General features: G+C 34.3%; 1 protein-coding gene across 1 annotated transcript in view; it reads right to left on the bottom strand.

Moving 5' to 3' along the window:
• Window positions 1–595: 595 nt before the first annotated feature.
• The window catches only part of LOC110176016 (RUNX family transcription factor Runt related A), a gene marked incomplete at its 3' end in the record, with an annotated part of 36,163 nt that continues 24,873 nt past the window's right edge, over window positions 596–11,885 (bottom strand). The window contains exons 3-5 of the mRNA XM_086839244.1: window positions 7,427–7,540; window positions 5,511–5,612; window positions 596–793 (exon numbers count right to left, since the gene is read on the bottom strand). Of these exons, the coding sequence (XP_086695370.1) occupies window positions 596–793; window positions 5,511–5,612; window positions 7,427–7,540 (414 nt within the window). The remainder of the gene's footprint in view (window positions 794–5,510; window positions 5,613–7,426; window positions 7,541–11,885) is intronic.

Genomic DNA, 11,885 nt, shown 5'->3' with positions numbered 1-11,885 from the left:
GCCTGTTTATGATAATCAAGAATATATATGATTTATAGGGTCGGAAATTGCTCCTTCACTGATTAAAATTATATTTTCCTCTGCAAGATTCTTAAAATCGAAATGTATACCTAATAATTTTTCGTATTTTTTGGGAGAGTCAAAGTTTAAAAATCGCATATCTTTCTCAAAAATGCCTTAATTTCAATTCCGAAACAAACAAACAAATCTGCATTCTAAATTTTACTTTTTAAGAAATCCAATTATTTTTTAGATTTTTCACAATTTTAATTATGTAACCCCTTAAAATTCAATGTAAGAACCTTAAAACTAAGTGAAGGAGTTATTTCCGAGCCTATTGATCTTAGGCAGCTTTATTAACCAGCTAAAAATGAACATAAACACGCTTTCCGAATTGAAATTATTGCATTTTTGGATTAATTATAAGTTTATTACGTTTTGATTTGTAGTAAAATTTGCATATAAAAATATAGTTAGTGCTGATTAAAAATGGTAATTCACCTTCAGTCAGCAGCTTAAAACTAAGTGAAGGAGTTATTTCCGAGCCTTATTAAAACTTGAATAAATCGTATTTATTCGAATTTGTATTACTTACTTGGCACACAATCCCGGTTGGTGGCGCCTCCAAAGTCCTGGTTGTTGCTCTGATCATTCGAGGAGCAGGTGAAGCCCAAGGCCGGATTATTGAACTGGGCGGATGTGGGCGTGGTGCAGGACGATAATCCGCTGCTAGCCAAATAAGGAGAATAAGCCGAGGCCGCTGATCCATAGCCCCAGTGCGTATTGCTGGCACCTAAGATGTAAATAAATATACAATTTTATAACAATTAATTTAAAAATACTTAATAATGAATACAAAAAGAAGAATCCAGAAAATTAACTTGAAATTAGATGTGTAAAAGCTAAGAACATATATTGATTTTAAGCTTTTAAAATGCAGTTCACAAAATATAACTAAAGAACTCATACAGAATATTTTATTTTCCCCATGCACCATAGCTTTACATGTGAATTAAGAGAGTATAATAAAGTCCTAAGGATACTAGATAATCCCCAAGAGAATTGCGATTTTTTTGGCCCAAAATTTATGGCCAATACGGGCCACTAATTGGAGGTTATCGCCTCTTCACACCAGAGCCATTTTCCGGCTCTGTATCTCCTCGCTCATTATGCGGGACGACCTCTTCCGCCATTTTGCATAAAAGACAAAAAAAAAATGAGAACGCCAAAAATCACAAACAAATCATTGAAATGAACCGACCAAAGTCTTGCCAAAAACATCGTTTGGCAATTTTTCGATTTTTGCTGACCATCGACGGGGTCCAAAACAAAAACCGGTAGCTCTGCTCACCAACCAGGATCAAAAATGGGGATTTTCCGAGGGACACGCGGCGGTTGGCAATGGTGGCGGCAAAGAGTCAACATTTTGCGGGTCGCCGGGACCCATGCACAGATAATTAGGCTTAATTAATAGCCCATTCGGAAATTATTAATTAGTTTTTATAGGCGACGGGCGCATTTTCGTAGCCGGATATTGATTTTGTGGTGGCTTTATTAATGCTATTGGCTTAAATGTTTCTACCTCCATTAATTACGTGGCTTTTTGTGTACAATTTTCTCTGTGGGATGTGGGGCTGGTCTGAACACCGGGCTGGACTATGGCTGTGTCCTGTCATTATCTGACGACGGTGTGCGAGAGCGGTTAGTCCGCTTGTTTGTTGTCACACTGATTGACTTTATTTGCGCATATTTTTCGGGCCCTGAATTATTAACAAGAAAAACCCTGGGACAGAGGACACAATTTGGGGGTATACAAAAAAAAAAATTAGTGGGCAAGGAGCTTCGGAAAAAAATCCAGGCAGAAATCAAAAACAAATCAAGTTAGTGGTATTGCTTTTGAGTAAAAATTTCATAATTAAAACTTTGCTTTTAAGTATTCTTTAAATCACTTTCGGATTGGTATTCAAGAAATATTTTAAGACATACTTTCTTAGAGACTTTGGAGAACTAGAGATAGGAAAGATATTTTTATTGTATATTTTGATTAGTTAAAATCAACAATAAATCTTCTTCATTTATAACTTGTAAAACTTTATAACTTTAGATTATACTTTAAATATTTTCAATGCAAAACCCTTCTTTTTATTATGGTTATACATTTAATAAAATTAATTAAATACATCTTATAAATATTTCTCAATAAAAGAGTACTGAAATGATTAAAATCCTGGACCTAAAGAATTTAATTAAAATGCCATGACACCTGGAATAATATAATTATATTATAGTCTTTAGTATAATAGTAATAATCTACAAAATTTATCTGTATGGTTTTCCCTTATTTATCATAATCTTCTCGTTAAGATATTTAGTATGTACAAAAAAATACTCAACTAGTTAATATATATTTACTATACATTTTCTGCCTTACACTTAAAAAACATTCACCTTTTTTATGCCATATCCTTGTTATTCATGTCATAATTTTATATTAAAACCCCAAAATATTCATCAACTCTTAAATATTTTCTGCTTAACAAAAATTTTACTTCAATATAAACAATATAAAATTTAAGCCAATATTTCGATAAACCATAAAAGTCCTTTAACTCCTTTAAAAAATGTAAAGCCCTTGCTCTTCACTTTCCGGTCGGGTTTCATGTATATTTCGCTTCGATTCGGTTTGTATTTTACTGTTTCCACTTTTTTTTGCGAAATTAATAAAATATATGCCAGTAATTAAGTCAAGCAGCGACTGTCAATAAAATTTGTTAATAAATAATTCAGAATATTTTGCTTTTTGCATATTTACAATTAATTTATGGGTAATCAGTATCAACAGACGCTTTCAGTAATCGTTATTTACTTGTGTGTGCATGGAGATATATATTTTTATATATTTACATATATCACATATACATATATATATATATATGTGGACTATGTAATGTCCTTTTTGGCTCGGTAAAATGTCAGAGTCCTGTAAATCGTGCAATTTGCATTTTGATTTGTGCACTGGGCTAGACGGTAAAATATTGACAGTCTCCCTTCCTCCACCAACCAATTCCGGCATTATGGGGTTAAAACGGGGGGCTGCTGATGAAATTGGCAGGCAATTTGCGCATTGATTGAGTTGCATTTTATATATATTTATGGTGAATTTTGTGTTTGCATTTATATGTATATAAATATACATATATTGTTAAGTTCGCCGGAATCGTTTTGGTCGGCAGCGGTAATGAAGGATAAGTGGTTACAAGTAGCACTGCGAAAGGCCGCAAAAAATAATTGACGAGGCGTAGAAAACAAAATTCAATTAAGGTTAATATTACCGCTTTTCTTACATCTTAATTAATAAAATAAATTCATATTTCTCAGCTCAACTTACATATATGTATAGTATTTCACTTACCAAAAAAAAGAGTTATTTAAATATTCTTTAAAGGCCCTCACTTTTTTTGTGCTTCAATATTGCCTACTTAAATATCGTTAATATGTTAATTTTATTATTCTCTGCTTTTTTAATAGCATCAAGCTCTAAAGAGAAAATCACAATATATTTTTTATATATTTATAATATGTATTTTTTGCCTGCGGCAGCTAGTTGGTCAGTGTCTAGTCCGGCTTTTGTAGCTTTTGTTGCTCTTGTTGTAATGCAATTAATTGTCAATTTAAATTGAAACATCAAATTTAATATAAATGCATTTTAAAATGTACAATTAAATTTATTTCACCTACGCACGCATAAGCATAAAAACAATCAACAAAAAAAAAAAGAAAATGGTCTCCCACAATATTAATTATTGATTTTGTTATAAATATTCAAGCGATAGAGGTGGGTAAGGATATAAAAGGATACGAGGGTGTTGCTATAATAGGAAATAGTGGAAAATATACTCTGGAAATCGGTGATAATGTCCGAACTAAGAGTAAGTATAAATTATAGTAGGGAAATATTTAAAAGAGATTTTATTAAATTAAGGAAAAACACCTTATTTCAAACCCCTATAAAAATTAACAAAACAAAGTTAAAGTTATTAAAGGGAATAAGAAAGTAGAAATTAACAATTCCCTTAAATAATTCTTTTACGATAATTTCCTGCTCTCTACTAACAACCAATTCCATTAATTAAAATTCCAATAAAATAATAAACTATCCTATTAATTAGAGAACTTTATTGGTGAGTATCTCATGCTTTGGACTCTTTTAATTATGAATACCATTTTTCCTGCTTAGTGCCCGAGCTGTCAAATTTGTTTATATTCGCTTGGTTAAATGCATTAAATTTATCTGACTGCCGCATAAAAATGCTATGTAGCTTTTCATTTAAATCATAATTTGTATGCGATGCTCTGATTTATGCACACATTTTTTTTAGGCTTCGACTTTTTTAACCACTTGCCACCCCAAAAACCCCACTCGGCGTGTGATTGTGTTTGACCAACGTTTATTTGTTTGTATAGTAAACTTTGGTTAAATAAAGTGGCCAACAGTTTAACAGATATAACACCGAGCCCACTTAGCTGGGCAAAAAAAAAAGAAAACAACGAAAAAAAAGGCATATATGGCCAAAGGTGACCCGCAATTTTACCACATTCAAATGGTCGCCCAACGACAACAATACAGAAATGGAAAAAAATAAATAGCTATTTTTATTTCCGTTGCTTAAAGCGTACAAAAGTTATAAGTCATAATTAGTGGCAATGAAATTTTGCTATATTTTTTAAATACATTTCTTAGGAAGTTTCTTTGAAAATCTTAATCAAGCTTTAGGAGAGGATTATTAACTTCTGAGGTAGTTATTTGCCTTTTATCAATTTGAATTTAATGTCCAAGATACGGTGAAGCTAAGCTTTTTTACATATATGTATTCATAATTTATTTCTCGGTTATCCTTTCTTTCTTTGTCTGTTTTAACGATGTTACTATTTCTTTGCAGCTGTGATATCCTTAAGATCAGAACATCAAGGACTGTATATTTTAGGGACTTATTTATATTTTATTAAAGGTGCAATATTTTCGACTGTCCAATGATCTCCTCTATATATATTTTATATTTTTCAATAACTTTTATTTCATTTTTATAGCTTATTCATACATATTTCACAATTCTAAACCTCTAACTAGAATAACCTTATTCTCCGAAATATTTGTAAATAAATTTCGCTTCACTTTTAGTTCCTAAAATAATAAAATAAATAAAATTCATAAATATTCCTAGGCACTTGGCCTTAAATATCTGAAAGTGTTTGAAAGACTTGGCTACCTAATCGCTTTTTTGTGTGATTTTCTGTGGTTGCGTTTGTGGGTGAACCACATGCCCCACCACACTTTAGACTTTTACTATTGTTGCCCTGCGGTTGCAACATTTTAATCTACAAAATACAAATCACAAAATAAAAAAAAAGAAACTCAACTGAAAACTTAATAAAGAGAAACTTAAAGGAAATTGAATACAAATATATATTGCTGGAATATGTTATTATTATAAATTATATTATATACTCACTCTGACAATTGCCAATGGGTGGCATCCGGAAGCCGGATAGCGGATCCGTGGAAAAGTGGAAAGGTCTCTGGCCAAATGCAAAGTGAAACTGCTGCTGCTGTCCTAAAAGGGATAACACTAAGTTTTTTTCAGTTTTAATTTTCTGTCCTTAACTAGATGGTTTCTTGCGTTGGCCCAATGATTGCTCGCAATTAAATCTATACTTTTTAGAATAGTGTAAGTAATTTAAGATATGAAAAAGCTTAGTTTTTTAGATGAATTTTTGATTTTTAATATATACATAAAATTAATTTGATTAGGAAAGTGATCAAAATGTAAATAACTCAACATTTATTACTTAGGAAGTTAAGTTAACTCTGCAAAGTGTATCTTATTCACATTTGGTTCGATTTTACTTTAAAGAAATAGGTTTACAAACTTAAAAATTGTTTGTTTAAGCTCATGAAACTCTTTTTTACTCTTTCCATTAATTATTAATTATTGAAAACCTTTTTTGGGAAATAAATTACTTTGCTGAACTGCGAACAACCACTGAACTGTGTATGTGTCTGTGTGAATCCTTAAATGACTGCATTTAGTTTATTTGTGTCTGTGGGTGTATATGTGGGGAAAACTTAAATGACAAGCAGTTGATGAATGAAATTCGGTTTGCTTTCGATTCACTTAAGATGTAAGAAAGGTCTCGTTTCTCGTTGCCTCGCTTTTCCCGCATTTTCCCGAACCCTTTTCCCCGCATGTTTTCAAACTATTGACAATGGACTTTGTGTGTATGTGAAAGTGAAATGACAATGGCCCAAAAAACTTTATCCAACTGGCGACACTTTTGGCTAAATTGTGGCCCCCATCACCCCTTGGGCGGTGCCCAGTTATCTGCCAGATTGTATTCATTATAAAATAATAACCTTTTGTCTGCAGCTTAAAGCCCCAAACCAGGCATACATATACATATGTGTGTGTGTGCATCTCTTTCTGTCTGGCATTCTGGGACATATAAATCATTTCATGGATTTGCATTTGTTGCTCACCCTTCTCTTTCTAACATTATATCGTTCTCTCTCTCTATTCTCTGCTCTAAATTCTCCCTTCACCAATTCTCGGCTTGGACTGAAACCAGATTACACAGACCAGCTAAACTTTCGGACTCCGACCCTTACGGCGCCTGAACATATGCAAAGTAAAATATTTGCATCCTTATAAATATGTAAAGGGGGAGTATGTCTATGTATGTGTGATAGAGCTGTCTAATGAATATTCCTTGAAGAAATTCAGGATTTCAAAGTGAAATGAAGTGCAGTATTAGCAGGCAAATGTCCTTGCTACAACAGCACAAATCTCGAGGAAGGAATTAAGACTCAAGAACAGAGAGAGAGTGAGAATTTTGTAATATTTCAAGGAAGTGCTTGACAGAGATGTGTAGTGCTTGATGCAATGTGTACTATGTATTTTAAATATAATATATATATATTACTTTTTGAAACTTAGAAATATATATCTCTTCTAGTGCTTAGTACACATTATAGATTAGTTTTTCCCTTTCAAAAATTTGTATAAATAAAGGTCCTTCTATTTTACCTTACATTTCTAAAAATCAACATTTTAGACGCCTTTTTAGTTACATCTCTGACTTCAGCAATAATAAAATCTCTAGCCTAGGTCCAGGACTCTAACTCCTGTCGATCCTATCTCAATGTCTGCAACTCTGTGAGTGTTTCTGTGAATGAGAGCTATCTGCTGCTGCTGTTGCTTCTGCTACTGTTAGAGCAATTTATCTATTTGGCAACTAATAAATTGTTATGCATTGTCCTGCAAATGAAATGGCCCCTCCCCCCAAGAAAAAAAGGGGGACAAGTTAGGGTGGGGAAAACAAGGAACCAGAAACGAGAAAACGCTTTTCCAACTCAAATTGCTCTACTTACTTGTCTTGGAGCGGGGTTCGCGTGGCCCATCGACAGTCACTTTGATCGCCTTGTTGTAGGTGGCTATGTGCGGTGGATTCGTTGACACGGTGATGGTTAGCGTGAAGCTTTTCCCTGGAAAAATAGAAAATAATAAACAAATTTATGAGATTTACCAAGAACATTTGCTATGCCTAATGGCGGAAAGACATGCTAGCCATCAATAAATTTGTTTTGTTTTGGGGTTTGCTTTTTTGGTGTGTTTTTTGGGGTATTGTCACATCGTAAAAATGTTGGTGATTAAACAATAACTGCCGGATTGTAAGGAATGGTTAAAGAACTCCTCATCGATTTATAAACATTTTCTAATTATTTCAACTTAACTCTTGTGTAAGTCTCCTGTTTTTTTTTTTTTTTTTTGTTTTAGCTTCAAAGACAATACCTCATTTGCATTCACTTCATGGCTGACTTCTTTACCCTTTCCTCGCATATCCTTTAGAAATACAGAATTAATTACAATTTAAACTGATTTAGTCTGCAGTGTTTTTTCCTTCCCCCAAAGCCATTCATTCACATATGCTTCTCTGCGAGTGAGTTTCTTTCACTTGAAGATTTATTTCGTTTGCGCCGCAGTTTTCTTTTAATTAACTTGTTTCAGTCCACCATCATCCCCTCAGTCTTGTCTTGGCCATTGTCATTGTCAAGTGTTGCCAGGAGGCAAGTTGCCTTTTTGTTTGGCACTCTAGCCATTTTTTGTTGAGATTCAATTAAAAGCATTTTGGGCTCCTTAAGCCGCGTCGCCTTCCTGTGTCTCCGTATGTCCCTGTATTTTGTCTATGACAACGCGGCGTATGTGGGATGTGAGATGATGGGCCAATGGGGCGTATGTGTGGAGTCAGAGGGTTTGCTTTTTAAGTTGACAAACAAAGCGTAAATCATTTCGGCACATACAAATAAACCGCCGACGTACCCAAACCCCATGAAATAAAATATTTATATAAAGAAATATATATATATCTGTGCTCAGACATAGCTGGAGCTTACACATGTTCCTGGCACACTCCACTTGGCCCACACAATATCCACTGATTTTCCGCCTTGATTTTTCCCCAGCCCACTTTCCGTAAAAAATGAAGTCTCGAGTGGCAAACCCAAGATGGGGGGGGAAAACACTTTTCTGTTTATTGCCATCAAGTGCAGTTCATTGTTGCGCAATACTTTGCCACTTTTTTAGGGGGGAAATTCTGCTGCTTCCTGGGAAAGGTTGTGGGTAAGACTGAGATAAGGCAATATATAATCGATCATTAAGGGGACTTGGAAAAAGGATTTTCTTATAGAAAAATACTTTGTCTTTAAGATAAATTAATGATTTTTAAGGTTTACTAAGCTAAAAAATATTTGCAAGTAAAGTTCGTATAATAAACTCATATTATATTCCTTCATTTCTATTCTGATAAATAATTAATTGCTTAAATTATAAATCAGAGTGTCTGAATACTTAAATTTATAGAATTATTCTCTAAAAGTCCATCAACAGTATAACCATAAAATCAAGGATAATAAAGAGGAAGTCTTTCCACCTTTAAATGACACTCAAATATGACGAACAATGTGACCCAATTGATTGCTAATCCCAGAGATTTCCCTTTACCAACTCGAAGGCGCATAACATTCATCTTAATCTCACCGAAAACTGCGACAAATGGATACGTCAACACTTGAGATGAGCATGACATTTCCGTGTGTGGGTGTGGCGACATTTAAAATCAAATCCTGTTGACAAATAACCTGAAATCCTTGCCAGCTAAATCCCCGTCCATTTACCGTTGCACAGGCGTCATAAATCAATTTGGGGGCGTAATGAAATACACACTCGCACAGGAGGAGAGAGGCTCTACGCATACACAGGACATAAGGAACAAACAAAAGGACATCTGTCAATACTTGCGGCTGCGTCGCAAATCACCAAGAAAACAACATCCAGGAACCCCTGCCACATATCACACATAATCGTGTTGGCCTGGCTTACGAATTACAATTTACGGATTAAATGCAATTAAAATTTTTGGAACGCAACATGAGCCCCATGCAAATATATAATACACTTGCCTGGGTTTTGGGGTAAATGTATGCCTTCTGCGGAAGCCCTAAATTAAGCCTTTGTCTTAGATTAAATTTTGTTAAATTCGCATACATTTTATAGGAGAATTTCTGAACTAAAAACAACCTAGCTTTAAGGGCTCAGGATTTGATTTTAATTTAAAAATATTTATAATATATTTAGATATAAAATGAGGCCTTGAAAACCAAGAAATATAAGCAAGCAATGTTTTATTTAAAACAAGTAATATATTAGAAAATCACTCTTTTAAAACTGAGTTGTAATGTCTGTTCTCATCTTTTTATGGAAAACAGTAAGTATTTATGATCAGATTATTTTACAGAGTTTTATAGCACAAAAACATTTAAAATGGAACCCTTATACCCCAAATTATACACATACATATAATACAAATAACCCTTAACTTTGAAAAAATATAAAATACTTTAATATATATTTCAAAAATATTAAAACTAAGTTTTACAGCTAACTTCAATCCTTTACTTGAGTATTATTTGTTTGTTTTTTTGCTGTTTGGCTTCACTTCACTTGTAAGCCAAAAAGACTAAGCCTTGGAAAAGCCTGAAAAAGCCAGCCAGTAAGTCGGCTCAACACCGAAATAAAAACATTTTGCGGCTTTCTTGGTTTTCATCTTTTTTTTTTTTGTTTGTTTTTGTTTGTTTTCTGGCTGATATCCTGGCTGTGTTTACCTGAGGGTGGAAAAATATAGCCCCCTCAAATGATTGATTGCACGTGTGGATTGTGGAAAGTTGAGAAGGGAGTTAAAGGATTTGAGTGATTTTTTGGGTACAATTGGAGAATGGGTTTATCTTTCAGTTGGACAATAAATGTCAGTTATGGACAAATATTTAGTCAGGAAACTTTTATTGGCTTGAAACTTGAAAGAGACGTTTCCTTAGAATTAAATATATAATTTAGTGCAGGATTTTGGCAGACTTTAACTTATTTTTTAGCTATCTAAATTTGATTTTTATAAATATACATATATAAAAAAGGTATTTGAATGCTATGAAATTCACCGAGCTTGCATTTTTCTGACTACTTATTCAGGGTTTTTTTTAAATTGTTAAAAATTATACAACCTATTAGAAGTTATTGCAATTTTAAAGTCAGCTTTAACCGAGTTTATGGTTAAATTTAATAGAATTACTGCCGCTTGGTTCATTACTGGCCACTGGCCATTTCATTCCCTCATCTAAGTTGCATTAAATCTGCACAGCGCCCATGGGGCGTATGAGTGATTTACGTGGCATTTGCCACCGACGACGCCATTTTGTTTCGCTGCTGTTGCTGTTGCTGTTTCCTGCCGCTGCTGCTGTCTAATTACAATAACAAATGCATGGACCCCGGCAGTACATATCAAAACCACCCGCCTCCCACGCCCCCTTGTCATGCAATTTAATTACCCGGGCATCGATTTATTTGGCCCAACGCTAGGCTACACTTTTAATTAGCAAAGTGCCATGCACATGCACGCACACACCATCCAACCGTTGACGATGACGATGACGATGAGGATGAGGAATGGTGGTCAGGGGTTAATGCGGGGGGCTTAAGGGGTTAAAAGTCGGTGCCAGTTTCCGCCTGTTACGATGCCACAAACTAAACTAAACAACTAAACATTAGAGAGAAAGGCATCGAAAACCTAAGGAACCAACTTGAATCAATTAAATTTGCAGGCCATAAAAATACAAATATTAAATCAATAATAAGAAATTATAAATGATATATTTCATGGAGATATAAACAAATTATTCTCTCTGTGTGTGGCTCTATAAATAAATCCTTGAAAATCCCAAGGAGCTGAGTAATGCAAAAATAAAATAAGGTTACCCTTAAGCGAGGCCATCCCCTTTTGAGGTTTTTATTTACACAATTCTCAAGCCATTTAATACGGCCAAAAACAGCCGCAAAATGAACTGAGCCAGAGAAGGAACTCCAACATTTTTCCCCCCTCATATCCTGGCCATTCAACACTCCTCACTCCTTCCCAGTAAGATAAACATTCCCCGAAAAATCTTGGGGACAGGCGACAGAGAAACCGCCCCATGCTCCAAAGATAAAGTCGAGGCGAGGCGTTAAAAAGGCAAAGAAACCAACACAAAAAATAAAAGGGAAGCAACTGACACCTTGTCCTGTGAAAAGGACACGCCTGTCTGTGAAAAGCGAGGGAAATTTTTGGGGTAAGAGGAAAGTCATGCCAAATTGTGCACAATTTGCCTTTGGCTTGCCTTCTGTTCTTTTCAATTTTTTTTTTTTTTTTTGTTCTTTCTGCTTCCCCCCGTTTGTTTTTCCTAGCAGGCCTTGGAAATGTTTGGTAATTGTGGAAGGCAGATTGAGGGGATTTTCACCATTTTC

The sequence above is a fragment of the Drosophila serrata genome, unplaced genomic scaffold, assembly GCF_035046125.1.
Source record: "Drosophila serrata isolate PLE 108 unplaced genomic scaffold, ASM3504612v1 contig_362, whole genome shotgun sequence".
In the NCBI taxonomy this organism is placed as follows: Eukaryota; Metazoa; Arthropoda; class Insecta; order Diptera; family Drosophilidae; genus Drosophila; species Drosophila serrata.
The sequence above is the reverse complement of the archived record's forward strand: the minus strand, read 5'-3'. Positions and strand labels throughout refer to the sequence as shown.